Genomic DNA, 21,132 nt, shown 5'->3' with positions numbered 1-21,132 from the left:
GAAAACTACTTAGCAATAAAAAGTAATGAACTTATTGATATACATAAAATCACTGATAGTTTTCAAAATAACTACGCTAGGTAAAGAAGCCAGACCCCTCCCCTCAAAAAAGACAAAGAAAAATAACACATTATATGACTGCATTTGTATATAGTACTAGAAAATGGAAACAGGTCTATAGTGACAGAAGGCAGAAAAGTGGTCGCCTGGGGACTGGGGATAGGAAGGCAAATTACAAAGAGGCTTAAGGAAACTTCTGAGGTGATGAATATGTTCATTATCTTGACTGTGGTGATGGTTTCACAGATTTATATATATGTCAAAGCTTACCAATCTGTATACTTTAAATATGTGTAGTTTATTGTATGCCAGTTATACCTCAATAAAGCTGTTTAGGAAAAGAAAAAAAAAGGAATAATATATCTCTCACGGTCATTGTGATCACCTAATATTCACTGAAAAATGCTGCTATTATAATTTTAAACTCTATAATTCATACCTGAATACAAATTTAAAGAATTTTATTGTGCTTCTATGGGGCAAATGCTATACAAACTAACGAAACTAATAATGCCTATAAAAAGTTATAAACACATTAAATACATTTTTAGCTTAAGACTCTCCAAACAACAAAAAGATTATATTAGTTTTTATATAGTGTTTCTGAGCAAAATATTGTGCTAAAAGCATTACCTAGATTATTTCATGTAATCCTTATAACAATCTTTTGAGATAGGTGATATTATCTCCATTTTACATATGAAGATATAAGGGCCTCACGGTGGTATGTAACTTACCCAAGTTCATACTGTAAGTAGAAAAGGTAAAACACTCAAGCCAGATCTCACGGACTCCGAAGTCCATGGCAACAATTTTTTTTTACATCACTGAAAGAAGGTCACCTGACTACTGGCTTAGAATGGGAAGTTTCCTAGAATTTAAACAGTTGACAAGGAAGGATTTCATTGCCTAACCTTCAGGAACTTAACATTCTACTACATAAAGTGAATAAATTAGCATTACTTACCATATCTGTAGCTTGATCTTCTTTCCTTGTAATTCAACTGTTTTGATCTTAAAGTCTATTCCTACAACATAGAAAAAAAAAGGTAAGTTGTATCTATGGCTCTGAACATGGCTATACTAAAATTAATTGGTGTAAAAACACACTTTCAAAATTTGTTTGTTTGGTTCTGGAAATTTACTATGTATGCAATTCTGAGCAAAAGTTTCCAACTGTAAACCTGTGTGATATAAGATCCAAGACAGTAGAAGAAACAGTTATATACAGAGATATTTTACAATTAGGAAATGAAAAAAAAATTTTTTAATATCTAATATTTTAATGCAAAAGAATAAAAAGATGTTTCCTATTAGCAAAAAACATAGGCTTCATTAGCTTGTGGAAAAGAATACTACCAGGGATAAAGAGGGTCATTTCATAATGATGAACAGGTCAATGAATTAGAAAGTGTAAAAGTACTAGATGTTTATGCATCTAGTAACACAGTGTGTCACAGTACATGAAGCAAAAGTATTATAGGTTCCCCAGGATCTGTCTGCTCTTTAACTAACTAAAATCTTCAACTTGGCCCTTTCAGTTTGTTTCCCGTACCCGATTAAAAGAAAAAAAGAGGGCCATTTGTCTGACACTTACAAACCTCAGACTATGTCTACAGCCCATATTTTTGTTTCTCTAGGAATTACTGAGAAAATCGTCCTAAAATGACCTGGTTGTCAAGAACAACTCTGAACAGGACGGAACAATCCCAGTTAGGCATAGAATTTGTTAATTAATCTTAATGACAAACTTGACAACCAATACTATTTCAGAAAACTTTCCTGAATAGAAGTGAAATTAGGACAGTCTGAAAGCTCTAAACCCTTTGTGATGAAACCAGGTAACACTGGAAAACTTCCAAGAATTCAGACTGTTTTAAGCTATCCACCTAACTGTTCAAGACAGAAACCTCATCCTAGACTCCGTGAGTTTCCCTCTCCATCTCATGTTGTCTATCCTCAAAAGAATTAGCAGCAGCTGAAGCAGTTCTTCATTCTTTTCTGCACAAAAACTCTGCTAGTGTTTCTACCTCTCCAGCCACTCGTCAATCTTCATTATTGGTTTCTCCTCATCCAACTTTTCTAAAAATTAGAGTGAACTTCTTTCCCCTGATTTTATGGCTTTAAATTCCATGTACACACTGGCAACTCTCAAATTTTATATCATAGCCCAGACTGCTCCCCTTAACTCCAAACTTAAGATACCGAACTGCTTATTGGCTATCTCCAAATCTCATCTTTCACAAAGACTAAAAGCAAAAGTCCCTAAAATAGTCCATAAGGTCTTACACATTCTGCCCACCTCCCCCTGTTCACTCTGACCTCAGCATTTTCTATATCATCTTTTTTTAAAAAATATTTACTTATTTATTTTTAAAATTTTGGCTGCACTGGGCCTTCACTGCAGCATGCAAGATCTTTAGTTGCAGCATATGGGCTCCTCAGTTGTGGCAGGCGGCATGCATGCAAGATCTAGTTATCCAACCAGGGATCAAACCTGGGCTCCCTGCATTGGGAGTGTGGAGTCTTACCCACTGGACAACCAGGGGAGTCCCAGCCTTTTCTATATCATCTTACTCTGATCTAGCTAACGGTACTGGTTTCCACAAGTTGTTCCACACACAGGTCAGGCAGATTCCCACCTCAAGGCCACTGTATATACTGTCCTCCCATCCTGGAATACTTTCTTCTCCATCAGAGCTCCTTCCCCTAGTTAACATATCTTAAGCTGCAACTTTTCCTCATGCCCCTTACCCCATGTCCATTATCTGTTAATACTCCCTTAACCCTATTCCTTACTTTTTAATCTTTAACATTCCTTAAATATACTGTATATATTTACTTATTCCTTTTCTTTTTCTGCCTCCCTTTGCCAAATATAAGATCCAACAAGGGTAGGGAGTTTTAGCTGTTCAATTCTATTAAATTCCCAGCACCTAGAGCTATGCCTGACATATAAGCAGGCATTCAAGAAATCACTGTTGAATAAACAGATAAATGACATTTTCTAGAGAAAATAAAAGGGTCCCTGAGAAAAGACACAGATACTTCACCTTTAGGGTGAAACTCATCACTTGACAAGCTCCACACTTGCCTACTTAGCTTCCAGTCACCTTTTTAGAGCTTCAGGCAAAAGCATGAAGGACAAAGTTCCAATGAGATATCAAAATAAAAAACAAACAAAAAAGGAAACCTGGAGGAAACAGGGGCAATACAAAGGAAAAGATATAGTTCTTTTTATTTTCTCAGAACGAGCTGGGGGAGTAGGGGGAAGAAACAGTAATCTGAACTAGAAAACTCCTGGAAATTAAAAAGGCAGAAATAATATACTCAACAGAAAGGCTATAAGGGAAAATTAAGATCCCTCAAAAAATACAACAAAATGACAAAGAATGGAATATATGTGAGATATGATAAGTCAAAAGATCATACCAGGAGATCTGACATCTAACTCATAGAAGTTCAAGAAAGAACAGAGAAAATGACACACAGAAAATAGTAATCTAAAAATTATGCAAGAAAACTTAACAGAATCAAAGGAATCTATTTTAGACTGAAAGACTCACCTAGTGCCTAGCATAATGAATAAAATAAGATCTATACCAAATTATATCATCATGAAATTTCAGGGCTAAAGATAAATTCCAGGAATAAAGATAATATTATAAAAGCTTGCAGAGAAACAAACCAGGCCATATTAAACAATCAAGAATAACAACTCTGAACTACTCAACGGCAACACTAGAATCCAGAATACAAAAAGGTAAATAAAAAGTATTCTTGGGCTTCCCTGGTGGCACAGTGGTTAAGAATCCGCCTGCCAACGCAGGGGACATGGGTTCGAGCCCTGGTCCGGGAAGACCCCACATGCCGTGAAGCAACTAAGCCCGTGTGCCACAACCACTGAGCCCGCACACCTAGAGCCCGTGCTCTGCAACGAGAGAAGCCACTGCAATGAGAAGCCCGTGAACTGCAACAAACAGTAGCCCCGCTCACTGCAACTAGAGAAAGCCCACGCGCAGCAACGAAGACCCAACGCAGCCAAAAATAAATTAATTAAAAAAAAAATTCTCAACCTATATCCAGCCAAAATCAAATAAGAGTAAAAAAAAAAGGCATTTCTAAAGATGAAAGATCTCAAAATATTTAGCTCTCGTGCATCTTTTCTAAGACAGCTACTAGGAGAGATTGCTTTACCAAGAATAGGAAGAAAAAAAGTCCAGCAAAGAGAGTGATACAGGGAATTCCCTGGTGGTCCAGTGGTTAGGACTCAGTGCTTTCACTGCCGTAGCCTGGGTTCAATCCCTGGTCGGGAAACTAAGATCCCGCAAGCAGGTTTCCCTGGTGGCACAGTGGTTGGGAGTCCGCCTGCCGATGCAGGGGACACGGGTTCGTGCCCACATGCCGCGGAGCGGCTGGGCCCATGAGCCATGGCCGCTGAGCCTGCGCTCCGCAATGGGAAAGGCCACGGCAGTGAGAGGCCCGCGTACTGAAAAAAAAAAAAAAAAAAAAAGATCCCGCAAGCCATGCAGCACACCCCTCCACCCCCCAAAAAAGAGTGATGTAAAGGGCAGTTCAAACTGGCCTAGAGAAGCAACCAGTTCAGGAGAGAATTGAGGACAGAAAACAACAGGACAGAATAAAATGCTTAAATGCAGAGAAAGTGCCAAGAGGTATGCCTCCTAAGAGAGGGAGGGGATGAAATGGTGTTAATGGAATTTAAATGAAAAGAAGAGTTCAGAGGGTCTGGCAATTCTGTTGTAGAGTTTGGGATAAAGTATGAATAGTGCCTTGAAATCTAAGCATATGTAACAATGAAGGGACTGTAAACTCAGTAAAAACAGAGAGCTGTCCAAGAAAGGAAATGCAATTATAGTACGCTACTTGGTTTAGCAGTTAACAAAACGTGTTATAACTATTTGAGAAGATGAAGGGAGAGGCACCAAGAATGCCTCATGGTATTAGAGTATTCCAATTCTCATCTTCCATAACAACAAGAGAAAATTTCTCAAGTTAGCCTTTTTAAAAGTTAAAAACATATGGCTAGGGAATATGGGGTTGAATATCAGAAGTAAAGGCCAAAAAGTGTTTGGGAAAGGTAACAAACAAGTGAGCATGGGGCAAGGATTTATTGTTGCTGCTGCTGTGGTCATAGGCCTTAAAGTACTAACTTCTAAAACTCTGTAGCTATTACATTAATAGAAACAAAAGTTAGGTTAAGAGAGGAGGAGGTATGTTTACAAATGTTCTCTCCACGACACAAACACTCCGACTTGATCACCGGACTTCTAGCATGGTCCCAAGCCACCCCTACAGTCTCATTCCTTCCAGCCTTCTTTCTACAGTCACTCTCAAAAACAACTTTTACAACTGTGCACCTTCCCAAGTAAATACCTTAGTCACTCCAGCATGTACTTTCCACACCCTCAAACATAGGTTGGAAAAACCTATATTTAAGATAGAGTAGAAAAGTTTTTGATACAATTTAAAGATTAGGGCAAAATCAATAACTCAGCTGCCAAGAGAAGCTAGGAGAACCTATCACCCTTTAAGATTCTGCCAGGAAGAATCAGATTCTCCTGCAACACTATCATTTGTTAAATTACCACAGACTAGGGCAAAATCATAGGGTTTGATCCAACCAGCGATTCTTTTCCAGCTTTTGCTTACGTAAAAATATACTAGAGGAAATCCCCACTTTTTACAGATTCCTGGGACCCAGTTCAAACGAGTATTTCAATTTACCACAGTCTAACTCATTTATCAATTTTCAGTTGCTCAGGAAAGTGAGAAACAATATCAGGCAAAACATTTGCCTTAATGATGTTGCATCGTCAAGTGGCAAGAAAAGTAACTGCAACTTCTAGTCACTATAAATATCAGTTCGCCAAAGCTTGGCTTCTGATGACACACCAATAGTAATTAATGCAGGCAGAAACAATATAATAAACTCCAGACAACCAAAGTTCAACAACTTATAGCTAAATGATCAATATCTGTGGTTTTTAACAGGTGAAAATCAAGTGTTTTCACCACACCAGGAGAGGAAATAGGAATCGCATACTTACAATCCTTTGCATGTAGCTTAGTCTGAAATTTAAAAGACCAGGTCTAGTCCTAGCTCTGTCATTAACAGCACAAATTTTGAAAAGGCCATTTTCCATAATGGACATCTCCATATGGATGTGAAAATGGAGAATGCAAGAAAGTTCCCTCTGAAGATCCTTTCATTTAATAGTAATAGCTTAGTAAACACTTTGAGAATTTACAATGTGCCAGGAACTGTTTTTTTTTTGTTTTTTGTTTTTTGGGTTTTTTTTGCAGTACGCAGGCCTCCCACTGCTGTGGCCTCTCCCTTTGCGGAGCACAGGCTCCAGACGCGCAGGCTCAACGGCCATGGCTCACGGGCCCAGCCGCTCCGCGGCATGTGGGATCTTCCCGGACTGGGGCACGAACCCATGTCCCCTGCATCGGCAGGCGGACTCTCAACCACTGTGCCACCAGGGAAGCCCCCAGGCACTGTTTTAAGCCCTTTGCATAGATAACTCATTAAGTCATCTGAACAATCCTAGTCCATACTATTATTTCCATTCTACAAATGAAGAGTGAAATAAAAACCAATAGCAGCAGCAAAAGAAAAATCAATTAACACTAATATTCACTGGATAATTAAATATTGTAAGCATTTCACATATACTATCTCATTTAATATTAACAAAAATCCTCTGAGAAAGTACTAATATGCCTATTTTATTTTATTTTTTATTTTATTTTACTTTGGCCGTGCCACACAGCTTGCAGGATCTTAGTCAGATCAAGGATCGCAACCAGGCCCCGGCAATGAGAGTGCCAAGGCCTAACCACTGGATCGCCAGGGAATTCCCCTAATATGCCTATTTTATAGAAGACAAAATATACAGTAATTTACTTAAGGTCACAGAATTAATAGGCGGCAAAAACCAGGACTCAATTCCATGTCTGTTTGACTGCAAACCATACATGCTCTTAACCTATTTTCTACTGAGGTAAAATTCACATAACATAAAATTTACCATTTTAAAGTGAACAATTCAGTATATTCGCAATATTGTACAACCAGCATCTCTATCCAGCTCCAAAACATTTTCATCATCTCAAAAGGAAACTCCATACCCATTAATCAGTGGCTTTCCATTTCCCCTCCCACCACTCCCCTGGAAACCACCAGTCTGCATTCTGTCTCTATAGATTTACCTATTTTGGATATTTCATATAAATGAAAGCAAGTAACATGTGACCTTTTGTGTCTGGCTTCTTTCACTTAGCATAATGTTTTCAAGGTCCACCCACATTGTAGCATGTATCAGTCAGTACCTCATTCCATTTTATGACTGAGTAATATTCCATCATATGTATATACACCATTATCTGCTTATCCACTCATCTGTTGACGGACATTTCGGCTGTTTTCGCCTTTTGGCCTTGGTAAAGTGTTGCTATGAATATGCATGTATATGTGTTTATATGAGTACCTGTTTTTAATTCTTTGGGGTATATACAAGAAGTGGAATTGCTGGGTCATATGGTAATTTTGTTTAACTTTTTGAGGAACCACTGTTTTCCACAGCAGCTGCACCATTTACATTTCCACTAGCAATGTATGAGGGTTCAATTTTTCTACATCCTAACCAATGCTTATTACTTTCCTTTTTGTAAGTCATTCTAGGGGGTGCATATGAAGTGGTGCCTCACTGTAGTTTTGATTTGCATTTCCCTAATGACTACTGATACTAAACATCGGTTCACATGCTTGTTGGCCATTTGTATACCTTCTCTGGAGAAATGTCTATTCCAGTCCTTTGCCCATTTTTAAATCAAGTTATCTTTTTGTTGTTGAGTTGTAAGAGTTCTTTATATCTTCTGGAAAACAGAGTCATATCAGAAATATGGTTTGCAAATATTTCCTCCATTCTATAGGCTGTCTTCACTTTCTTAATTACCTTTGATGCATCAAAGTTTTTAATTTTTTTTTTTTTTTTTTTTTTTTTTTTTGTGGTACGCGGGCCTCTCACTGTTGTGGCCTCTCCCATTGCGGAGCACAGGCTCCGGACCCGCAGGCTCAACGGCCATGGCTCACGGGCCCAGCCGCTCCGCGGCATGTGGGATCTTCCCGGACCGGGGCACGAGCCCGTGTCCCCTGCATCGGCAAGAGGACTCTCAACCACTGCGCCACCAGGGAAGCCCCAAAGTTTTTAATTTTGATGAAGTCCAATTAAATGATCTATTTTTTTCTTTTGCTGCATGGCATTAACTACTGATTTTAATTTTTGAAATGAATGAGACAGGATAAGTTCCTGGGAACTGAGAAATTACTGACAAAACCAAAGCTAACTTCAACTCTTCCAACTACATCCTAAGATGTAATAAAGGGATAACACAAGCATTTCTAGTGCAATGTAATATATATGTATTATCTACAAGCTATTTCACATTATAGTAATGTGTGTTACAGAAGAATAAACCACACTTACTATATACTTGACACTGAATGAAGCAGACAAAATCCTCTGTTGAGGGGATTTACATTCCAGGGAGAGGAGACAAAAAAAAATAAAATACGTGAGGAGAGTGTTTCAGGCAGAGGAAACAGTGCACAGGGTCTGAGGTAGAAATATGCTTGGCATGTTCAGGAAAGATAAGTAGGAGTTTGGGTACAGTGATAACGAGTGTTCTGATCCATGAACATGGTAGAGCTCTCTAGCTCTCTTTTTTTTTTTTTTTTTTTTTGGCGGTACGCGGGCCTCTCACTGCTGTGGTCTCTCCTGTTGCAGAGCACAGGCTCCAGACATGCAGGCTCAGCGGCCATGGCTCACGGGCCCAGCCGCTCTGCGGCATGTGGGATCTTCCCGGACCGGGGCACGAACCCGCATCCCCTGCATTGGCAGGCGGACTCTCAACCACTGCGCCACCAGGGAAGCCCGAGCTCTCTGTTTATTTGGGTCTTCTTTAAGTTCTCTCAACAGTATTTTGTAGTTTTCAGTGCCTAGGTCTTGCACATATTTTGTTAAATTTATCCCTACTTCATTTTGTGGATAATACCGTAACTGATAATTTTAAGTTTCATTTTCCAATTTTTTTTTTTTGCTAAATATAGAATACAATTTATTTTTGTATTGACCTTGTAGCCTGCAAACTTGCTACATTCACTTATTAATTACAGTTGCTCTTTTTTTTCGGGGGGGGTGATGGTGGCTTAGAATTTCAATGTATATAATCAGGTAGTCTGTATAAAGGCACTTCCGTATCATCTTCCTTTTCAAGCTCTATGACTTGCTTCTTTCCTTTTCCTTATTGTACTAGCTAGGACCTCTAATATATTGTTGTTTTGTACTGGATCCTCAAAAGAGAAAGCTTAGACTGAAAGTTTCACCATTAAAGTATCGTGTTAACTGTACATCATTTAGTTGGTTGAGGAAATGTCCTATTCCTAGTTTGCTGAGGTATCATGATGCAAAATGAGGTTGCATTTTGTCAAAGGGTTTTCTATACGTATTAAAGATGTTCATGATTTTTCTTCTTTATTCCATTAAGGTGGATAATTAAAATTGATTTTGAATGTGAAGTCAACATTGGATTCCTGAAGTAAATCCCACTTGGTTGTGACATATTATTCGTTTTATAAGTTCCTGGAATTGATTTGCAAGTTAGATAAGAGTTCTTATATACATGTTCATGAAAGACATGTCAATGATCATTAGGAATAGGTCTCATCTTTATATGGTTTTAGTATCCAAGATAAAGCTGGTCCCATAAATGATTTGGAAGTGTGCCCTCCTCCTATATTTATTGAAGTAGTTTAAGATTGGTATTTTCTCTCTTAAACATTAGATAAAATGCACCAGTGAAGCCATCTGGGCCTTGAGGCTTCTTTCAGGGAATTTTAAACTAAGATTCAGTTTCTTTTTATTTTTTTTACTATTTTAATTTTTAAAAAAATTTTGGCCACACCACACAGCATGCGGGATCTTAGTTCCTGGACCAGAGATCAAACCCGTGTCCCCTGCAGTGAAAGCGTGGAGTCTTAACCACTGGACCGCCAGGTTAAGTTCCTCAATTTCTTTAATATATGTCTACCTAATCAATTACTAAAGAGGAATGTTGAAACATCCAGCTATGTAATTGTACATTGTCTATTTCTCCTTCCAATTCTGTCAGGTTTTGCTTCAGGTATTTTGAAACTGTTATTAGGTATATAAATATGATAAATTGACAACTTTATTGTTCTGAAAAGTCTGTATTACTGTAAAGTCTGTATTTATCCCTCACTCTGATATCTATTTCGTCAAATATTAATAGTCATTTGAGCTTTTTTATGATTAATAGCTTATTAGATATACCTAATTTTTTTTAAGTGGTTGCACTAGCATTTATAATATACATTTTTAACTTAGGACAGTCTGCCTTCAAACAGTATTATACCACTTCTGGTATTAATATAAGACACTTATAGCAATATACTTCCATTTTAGCCTATTACTGGGCTATTTAAAAAACCTTTTTTCTTCTACATGTTACACTTCTACATTTTCTAAATATTATGAATCCTATAAAACATAAAAATCTTTGCTTTAAATAGTCAATTGTCTTCGAAATAAACTAAAATGAGAAAAAAGTGTTTTATATTTCCCCACATATTTACCATTTCTTAATCTCTTCCTTCCTTTGTGCAGATCTGAGTTTCCATCTGGAATGATTTTCTTCAACCTGAAAAATTTCCTTTAACATTTGTAATAGTGCAAGACTGCTGGCAAGAAATTGTCTCAGCTTTTGTATGGAAAATGTCTTTATTTTGACTTCATTTTTGAAAGATATTTTTGTTAGGATTAAATTCTAACTTGATAGTTTTTTCCTTTCAGAACTTTAAATATGTAATTTCACTGTCTTCTGGCTTGCATTGTTTCTTTCTCCAACTCCCCAATTTGGGGAAAACTGTAGATTTAAGAAATTTTTTATTTTGAAATTATTTTACAAAAAAGTTGCAAAAATAGCTCAGAGTTCACATATGCCTTTCATCTAAGCTTCTCCTAATGTTAACACTTACATAACCATAGTACATTTATCAGAAACAAGAAAGTAACACTGGTACAATGCCAACTACAGACCTAATCCACCAGTTTTTTTTTTTGTTTTGTTTTTTTTTACTAATGTCACTGTATTCCAGAATCCAATCCAGATTCCCACTTTGTATTTAGCTGTCATCCATCCTAGTCTCCTCAAATCTGTGACAGTTACTCAGTTTTTTCTTGTCTTTCCTGACCTTGATACTTTCCAAGAATACTTGTCAGGTATTTTGTAGAATTCTCCCTCAATTTGGGTTTGTCTGCTGTCTTCTCATAATTAGAGTAAGGTTTTGCATTTTTTGGTAAGAATACCACAAAACACCACAGATGTCATGTTTTGCCTTTCTTGGTTCATTATATCAAGTATATATTGTGGATGTCTTCTTTCTATGATATTAACCGTAATAACTTAGTTAAGGTGGTGTCTACAGAGCTTCTCTCCACTGTAAATTTGCCGTTTTTCCCTTTGTAATCAATAATTTCTAGGAGAAAATACTTTGAGACTATGCAAACGTTTCTCATCGTACCTTCACCCACTGATTTTACCTTCCACCACTGGACTGCCTGTGACAACTGTTACTGCAGTATTTGCCTAATGGTGATTTTGTTTCAGTCACGGTTTTACACTTATTAATCGGAATTCTTCATTTATGATTTGTCCCTTCTACCTACCAACCTACCTGTTTGTTTTATACATACCAATATGGACTAATGGCTATTTTATTCTATTGGTAGCAATGCAATATTATAATTATTTCATTACAGCTTTGGACATTAGAAGCTCTTTCAGGTTGGTTCTTACAAACTTTTTTTAAATTAATTAATTTATTTTTGGCTGTGTTGGCTCTTCGTTGCTGTACACAGGCTTTCTCTAGTTGCAGCGAGTGGGGGCTACTCTTCATCGCGGTGTGCGGGCTTCTCATTGTGGTGGCTTCTCTTGTTGCGGAGCACGGCTCTAGGCACGTGGACTTCAGTAGTTGTGGCCCGCGGGCTCAATAGTTCTGGCTCGAGGGCTCTAGAGCACAGGCTCAGTAGTTGTGGCTCACAGGCTCTAGAGCACAGGCTCAGTAGCTGTGGCGCACAGGCTTAGCTGCTCCACTGCATGTGGGATCTTCCCTGACCAAGGCTCGAACCTGTGTCCCCTGCATTGGCAGGCGGATTCTTAACCACTGAACCACCAGGGAAGCCCAGTTCTTACATACGTTTGACACATCCCATCCCCTTCTGAGCACTTCTTCATTTTCTGGCACCAAAGATGCTCCCATATATCCCAGTTCTGGAATCAGTCAGTTCTTTTTAAGAGTCCTGGTTCCTTTTGTTGAAAAACTGAATGTAGAGTCCAAGATCTGGGCACTAGGCATGCTCACTGCTTCTTCTAGGCATTCCCAGAGGACAGAGTGAGAAAATATATTTATGTACACTAATTCATGCATATACACACACCTGTATTTCCACAACCATCTGCACATATAATATATAAAACCATGAGTTCATACTGATAATTCTGATTCCAATTCAACATCACAGAGTTCCTTCTAGTCTTCTTCCTTTCCTTAACCTCTCTAACAATAGAAACCTGGCTCTCATTATCTAAAATATATTTACTTACATGTTCATTCCTAGTATATACATAGTTTCCAACTTGCTAACCCATACCCTTGTGAGAAATCAGATTCACCAAAATGCATGTTTACAGTCCCTTTTATCTTTAGTCTTACAATAGCTAATCAAATACTGTTTTCTAAAGGTATTTTGATTATTCTTTTCTTCCTCCTCAGTGTGGTTATTTGCTCATTTGTTGGCTTATATTGTTTCATGAAAAGTCAACAGCTGTTCTTACCTTTGTCCCTCTGTATATGTAATGTGGTCTTTTTTCCCTCTGGCTTCTCTTAAGATTTCTCTTTGTAACTGGTTTTTAGCCACTGGATTAGCACGTGTCTCAGTGTGATTTTCTCTATGTTCATCCTACCTAGGTTCATAAAGTCTATGGGATTATAGTTCTCATCATTACTTGGAAAATTTTCAGCCATTATTTCTTCAAATACTTCTTCTGCAACCACAGGACCCCCACCTACCGTCCTGGAGTCCAAATGCACATGCATGAGACTACTTGATAATGTCCACACATCACTGAGGCTCTCTCCCTTTTTTCCCCAGACTTTTCCCCCTGTGTTTCATTTTGCACAGTTTCTGTTATCTTACACTGATCTTTTCTTCTGCAGTGTCTTTTCTTCTTTTAATCTGCTGTTAAGCCCATCAGCTGAATTTTTCATTTCAGATACTGTGTTTTTCTGTTCTAGGAGTTCTAATAGGTCTTTTTTACATCTTACATTTCTCTCACGTTCATGCTTCCTTTAAATGCTTCAATGGGTTTCTTACATGTTGAGTTTTGTTCAGGTGGGCAGCTAAATTAGTTGAGAATCAGCTTAATCCTTTTGAGGCCTATTTTTCAGCACAGTTTTAAGGTAGGACTTGAGTAGCCTCTTTTCTAAAGTTACTTTGGCCCTACTCCTAAGGAGTACCATATCTGGGGACTCTCCCAAATGGTTCTGATATTCCACAAGGTCTCTCCATTCTGGCTGGTTAAAACTAGAAATGTCTCACAACCCAACGTTAAGTCCCAATAATTCTCCCAAGTCTCTGGTAGTTGTTCTTCCTCTAACAGTTAGTTGTTCTTTGCCCAGCCTATGGAGCGCCACCCAGCTCAGTATCCAGCCAAAGAGTCAAAGGAACTCCTCTGCAGATTTCTGGGTTTCACTGTCTGTGTAACCCCATCTTCTATGGTAATCACCCCTGCAAATTCCAGCCTCCCAAGTCTATTCTCTGACTTCTACCTCCTTGGCCCAACAAGACTGCCTCACCCTGCTTAGATTCTGATTAACTTAGATTCTAACTGGAATCTAGTTTCAGAAAGAAAGCCTGTGAGATTCGCAGGGCTGAATTTTATTTTCCTTCTCTCAGGGAATGCTCCCGCCCTGCCTGTTGTATGTGTTTTGTCCAGGTTCCTCCTTATTTACGGCCAGAGGGCTAATCTGGTACCAGTAAATTACTCTGTAATGTCCAGAAGTAAAAGTTCTCAACAGCTTTATTGTCTTTTAAAGGTTTAAGCAATCCTTAATCTTTTCTGGGAGACGTTCCAAATCATTTGAGAACCTAATGAAAATCACGGATCCTTTGCACATGCCCTCACACCAATGTGCGTACATACAAGATCTGTAAAAGGAGAATTTCAGGGAGTTCACAGCCTCTGCCCCAGTCCCTCCACCTTCTATTGTTCCAGAGGGTTGTAACTTATAGTACTGGTACACTACACGATCATTCTTTCCAAGTTTTAGGGCCAATTTTTATTTACTGAAAACTTACTAAGTCTGAAATTAAAGTATTTGAGCCAAGGAATTTTTTTTAAATCAAATGAGACGCTTTTTTTTTAAAGTTTATTACAAAGTTCAGAAACAATCCAGCTATTATTCTTTCTCCACCTGTGACAGATAATATTTCTCACGTATCTTCATGATGATATACTGGCAGTCTGACACTACAGAGTGAAGAAACAAAGCCAGAGTAATCTGGATTTTGTACCCGATTTCCTAATCAGCTTTCTTTCATTATATAATTATTAAAAAGCAAATTATTTTCTTTTACTATCCCAAATCTAGCCACCAGCAAAGGCAACACTGATACTGAATTATAAATATATATATATTTCATATACATACTTATTCACCATTCTTCTCTAACTGCTGTTAAAAGCTGGCATTCTTCTAGCATACAAGTCCTTAGAGTACAAGCCAGCTCTGTCAGGCCAGATGTATGTGAATAAATCACCTCAGAAGTCACCCTAGTCCTATGCACTCACAATAAACACCTGTTGATTTAAGTAATGGAAGAAAGTTGAGGGGGTAGAGACAGAAGGGTGAATTGGAAAGGACAGTATTTTGGGGTACTTAACATCTAATTAACAAAAATCAATTGACCAGAATGTAAGGGCTTATTTCTGAACTCTCCACTCTAGTCCATTGATCTGTATGTCTGTCTTTACACTAGTACCACACTGTCTTGATTACTGTAGCTTTGCTTTAAGTTGTGAAATCAGGTAGTGTGTCTTCCAACTTTGTACTTCTTTTCAAGGTAATTTTGGCTACTCTGGGTCCTTTCTATTTCCACATGACTCTTAGGGGCCACCTGTCAACTTCTGCAAACAAGCTAGCTAGGATTTTGATAGGAATTGCACTGAATGTGTAGGTCAATTTGGGTAGTACTGCCATCTTAACATTGTCTTCCAGTCCATGAACAGTGGGGTAATCTTTTCTTTGTTTTGTTTTGTTTTGTTTTGTTGCGGTATGCGGGCCTCTCACTGTTGTGGCCTCTCCCGTTGCGGAGCACAGGCTCCGGACGCGCAGGCCCAGCGGCCATGGCTCACGGGCCCAGCCGCTCCGCGGCATGTGGGATCTTCCCGGACCGGGGCACGAACCCGTGTCCCCTGCATCGGCAGGCGGACTCTCAACCACTGTGCCACCAGGGAAGCCCAGTGGGGTAATCTTTCCATTTACTTAGATCTTCTTTAAGCTCTTTCAACAGTGTTTTCAGTGTGCAAGTCTTGCAGTTCTTTTGTCAAATTTATTCCTAAATACTGGTTTCTTTTGATGCCACTGTAAATGGAATTATTGTCTTAAATTCATTTTTGGATGTTTCATTGCCAGTGTATATAAATACATTTCATTTCTGCATATTGCTCTTATATCTCATTCATAGACTTTTAAAAACCAAAGTAGCTAAAGTATCTGTACATTATATTACCTTAAAATTACATTACAAATGCCAACAAAAGTCATTCTAACAAAAAATAATTTCATCCAAGTAAACCAAAGAAGCTGACATCACACGGTAATATATAATAAAGCCCAAGAACTGCTGTATCTGTAAGTCAGGATGAAGAAAGTCTTATTTGTTATGCACTAATTTTAGAGACACTCCTCTAATTCATAAAGCCATTAGGATTCTCACAAGTAATATAGTTGGAAAAGTCAGCTGGGAAATCTGACAAATTCCACATCAGTTAACAGACAGTAATATAAAAGCAAGAGAAGCAATACCACAAAAACAGAAAATTAACATGTTTCTCTATGAACAAAAGATGTGATGCCTTTTCTCGACCTGCCAGAATAAGTTTTCCTATTTGAAAATTTAAAGTTTCCTTTAATACCTATATTTGTAATACCCATGTGGCATTTTAAATATTTACTTAGAATTTGCATTTTACCACCTACCAAATTTGGTAAAAATGAAAAAAATATAACCAATTCACACGTACATCTCACACAATTTCTGAAAACTCAAACGCTCTGAAAAAGTAAAACACAACCCACTTACTATGTCTTAATTATTTTGAATTCAAAATTAGTGTAGTAGAAATTAATAAGCTTTGCTCTGTTTCACAGAAGTCATAAGATTTGTTTCATTGGAGTCATACATTTCCAGAGGTAGTTTTAAATTTGGCCTGTGTAGTTAACTCCTTGAGTCCCTAATGAACTTCCTCCATTCCTTTATTCCTGAGCTTCTTTTATAATGCTCCTTTGACACTTTTCTAAAAAGGAAAGAGAAACTTTTTTCATGTCAAAGAACAGAGCAAGTAGATTCTGTGATAAAACACCATTAGCTGCTTTTGTTGCTACTTCCACTACTCAAAACTTTGGAGGCACCTTCCAGAAGGTAGTGTTCTCTAGAACATGGCGGTATCTTCTTATGTTCTTATTTGGTACCACGGCATCAAGAGTAACTCTGCCTCAAATAACCATCAATGATCCCTCCAAAACGACTCCAATCATACTGATGATCGGTTAGGTTGTACACTACACATCAATAAGCAAATATAAGGTTAGGGCTGACAGTGAATTAACTTTAGGAATTAAGGCAGTATGGACCACAGTGATTAAGAGGATATAGACAAACATGCTCTCTGACTCTGCCATGAACTAGCTGTGTTGCACTGGGTGGAACTTTAACCTCTCTAGACCTGTTTCGCTCATCCACAACAGGAATTAAAATTTCTATCACCAGTATGCTGTGAGGATTACATGAGGATTAATGTGTAAAAAGTCTAGGATGGCACATAAAAAGCCCTCAATTAAGCTATTACACTGGTTCTGAACATTACTCTAGCTAACCAATTTCAGCCTTCTCCCAGTCTTAACACTTTGCCATTAGTGAGTCAAACTGTCTATCTTCTTTTTGGCCTGCCCTTATTCTCCTGATACCTCCTTGATCCAGACCAAACTGTATTCCAAGCAGCATCTCAAGTCAGCAACATTGTTCTCAATTTTTCCAGAACTTGCTCACTCATCTTCTAACCCTTTGGTGCTTTCTATCTTCCTTCCCCTTTTATGGATATTTGCAACTTTTCAAGTATTAAAAGGTTTTCTAAATCATTAAAATGAGTTCATATACTATCTTTAAAGCCCACCAAATCTTCAGAATCTAGGACTTGTTGATCAACTGTTTCAAACTTATTAATGCATAATGCTTATTAATGCATAATACTTACTCTCTAAGTAATATGACAACTTGTTATTTAGTCACGAAATTTTTACATCAGAATAATACTTTGCAATGGCATTTGTTTATTCTGTATTAGATGAAACATAGCCACTTTAAATTCCTGCTAATTCACTTGACTTCCCCAAATCTTTAAGTCCTCCTCCCTTTTAGATTTCAGATGAGGTTTTATTTAATGTTTTTCATTTTTTAGTCTTTTTTTTTTAAATGGATTTATTTTTGGCCGCATTGGGTCTTTGCTGTTGCGCGCGGGCTTTCTCTAGTTGCGGCAAGCAGGGGCTACTCTTCCTTGCGGTGTACAGGCATCTTACTGCGGTAGCTTCTCTTGTTGCAATAGCTTCTCTTGTTGCGGTAGCTTCTCTTGTTGCGGAGCACGGGCTCTAGGCGCACAGGCTCAGTAGTTGTGGCGCACGGGCTTAGCTGCTCCGCAGCATGTGGGATCTTCCCAGAGCAGGGCTCGAACCCATGTCCCCTGCATTGGCAGGCGGATTCTTAACCACTGCGTCACCAGGGAAGTCCTCCTTTTTTTAGTCTTAAGAAACAAAAACAAAAAAAACTTTCAAGTAACCCTCTTCTCTAGCTTATTTATCAGAGAGACAAAAACATCTGCTTAAACAAGTTAAATCTGTGCTGATCCACTCAGGACACTGCCAGCCAAAGCACAAAACCATTTCAATTCCAACAGAGAACCGGGAGGAGGTGAATGGGAAGGATCTTCAAATGGCATCAGGCAATAAATGACTTAATGGAGGGGATGAGGACTGTTTTCCCTACTGGAAAATAAAGAATAGTTCTACTTTTGGCACTTAAGAATTTAGGAGACATGGTTTGTTAAGAATGTTTGATGTGGGGAAAGGGGATGTACTAATAAAATTTAAGCATAATGTTCTCTAATTCCTTAGCAATATTCCACTTTCAATTATCTCATCTTGGCATCTTTTTTCTTCTACTGTCTAGGAAGCCTGTACTCTCACGATGCTGCATGTATCTGCTTCAAAATTTAGAACCAGGCATGCCTTTTCAAGACCTCCAAATTAATCTCAGTTTCCACTCACAACAAATATGGGAGAAGAACCTCTGCCTTTGGCCCCAACTTCTTATTCCTCCCAGAGGTCCCTGGCTTTTGTTACTACTTTTGTTTTATCTAACATTTATATACTGCTTACTATGTGCCAGACACAAGCACTTTACACCCATTGACTCATTTAATCCTCATAGTAGCTCTTAGGGTTTTGTGGTTGAGAAAAACTAAGGCACAAGGAGGATAAGTAATTTACCCAAGGCTAGTTTACACATGGCTACTAAGACTGGCTTTTTAACTCCGTCAGTTTGACTCCAAAGTCCACGCTCTTAACTATGAATGCCACCGCTTCCGTTTTTTACCTTGAAAAATAAAATCTGTAACTTACAGAATGCCTGTGCAAGAAATCAGACCAATGGTTCTCCCTCCTTTATAGGACCAATCTTATGTTGTTTCCAGAGGTGACAGATGACAAAGAAAAGGTGGAAAGATTTAAGAGTCCTCAAGATCCAATCAATGTAACATTACCATTGCTATCACAGCCTTTCACTTTACTGCTCCCTTTTGAAGCCCCAAAGTAGTATATAAGTTATTTTGCATATCAGTTAAGTCACTTTCCTCCAAATCTCTTAAAGAAATGTTGCTTTATTCTCTCAGAGGCACTACTGCTGGTACACTGCTATTTCTCTATATGTAGGACTGCACAAACCATCCCTCAGACCATGCTAATACAGGAACCACAAAGACAATCCATTTAAACCCCTTAGTACAGTTCCCAGCACATTAGTTAGTCTAAGTGTTAGATCATATCACTTTTATTACAGACAGGAAACGAAGGCCAAGATATGAAGTCATTTGCCTATTAAAAAAATTTGTTACCAAAGCTAGTTTTCTGTCTCCAGTACAAAGTTCTGTCTACTACTATACTACCAAAAGATTACCTCCCATTAATTGGTTACCTTGGTTCTCTTTCACTGCAAACACAGAATAAGGAAGTGTTTTTCTATTTGAGGGTTCCTAGACTGCTAAAAACATTCTACTAATACACTGTTAAAATTAACTATTTCTAAATCAAACAGAAATTAACAATTGTAATAACAATATAGAAAGCATTAATTCCAAACTTCCTGAAAGGAGTACCCTCATTTGCTCTTTACATTTCCTGAAACATGTGTGATTCCATGCATGCCTAAGGAAGTCTTCCTTATCTACTGATAGATTCCAAGTCAAAAGGCTGTAAAAAGAAGCTAAAGTTATAACACCATGAAAATACTAATAAATACACAACTTACTAGCATCTATCCCTCAGCCATCACATAGACATCGTTGGTATGGCTCTTACAAGATGTTCTAATAATATAGTGTAAACTTAATTATAAAGAGAGACTGGAAATCCAGTAAAAGATGCACTGAAAAATGATAGGGAAGAAATAAGTCACTGACAAACAAAGGAGTGGATAGTTAACATATAAACAGAAATAGATAAGGATGGCAGCACAAGTGGGCCTAAAATTAAAATTATATGAACAGGGACTTCCCTGGTGGCGCAGTGGTAACGAATCCACCTGCCAATGCAGGGGACACGGGTTCAAGCCCTGGTCCGGGAAGATCCCACATGCCGTGGAGCAACTAAGCCCGTGCACCACAACTACTGAGCCCACGTGCCACAACTACTGAAGCCCGCGTGCCTAGAGCCCATGCTCTGCAACAAGAGAAGCCACCGCGATGAGAAGCCCACACACCGCAATGAAGAGTAGCCCCCGCTCACCGCAACTAGAGAAAGCCCGTGGGCAGCAACGAAGACCCAACGCAGCCAAAAATAAATAAATTAAATAAATTTATATTTTAAAAATTATATGAACAAAGGATTAAGAGAGTCCCTTGAAGAAATGAGTAAGACTCAAACTTTTTTGTTTTTGAAGGTGTTATGTATGTTTATTTTTTAAACAAATTGTAATCATAACAGTATGTTATTGTGTTACTTTTTTGGGCGAATTGAGGTAATATCACTTCAAAATAAAACAGTTTGAGATACTGCCATGGACTTAATGTATTTTTCATAGTTAGAATAGCTTCTTTGTTGGAGCCTTCTGCCCTATTTTAATCTCCTGTTATTCCATATTGTTTAAATGTGTTTTTAATGGCTTTTTATGTTCATACTATAAAAGTCAAAAGATTCAAGGATTTTATTTATATAATTTTGTCAGAAAAAGTATGCCAACACTTCCAACGTTAGATTCTTTTTCTCAGTGCTAAATAGTAACAAGGATTCAAAATTATAATCTAAATTTTGTCAAATACAAGACAAAACAAACTAGGTTTCATAAGTTTTAATTTTATTTCTCAGCAATTTCCCAACATTTTTGTCTGTTTTCCATTACTTGTTAGGAACTTCCTTTT

General features: G+C 38.0%; 1 protein-coding gene across 1 annotated transcript in view; it reads right to left on the bottom strand.

Annotated features, from left to right (window-relative positions):
- RAB10 (RAB10, member RAS oncogene family) overlaps nucleotides 1–21,132 on the bottom strand; it is a 77,623-nt gene that overhangs the window by 24,683 nt on the left and 31,808 nt on the right. The window contains exon 2 of the mRNA XM_082642344.1: nucleotides 1,028–1,088. Within this exon, the coding sequence (XP_082498470.1) occupies nucleotides 1,028–1,088 (61 nt within the window). The remainder of the gene's footprint in view (nucleotides 1–1,027; nucleotides 1,089–21,132) is intronic.

Source organism: Mesoplodon mirus, assembly GCF_964341445.2.
Source record: "Mesoplodon mirus genome assembly, chromosome: 14".
Classification (NCBI taxonomy): Eukaryota; Metazoa; Chordata; class Mammalia; order Artiodactyla; family Ziphiidae; genus Mesoplodon; species Mesoplodon mirus.
Note: the sequence above shows the minus strand (reverse complement) of the source record. Positions and strands in the feature narration are given on the sequence as shown.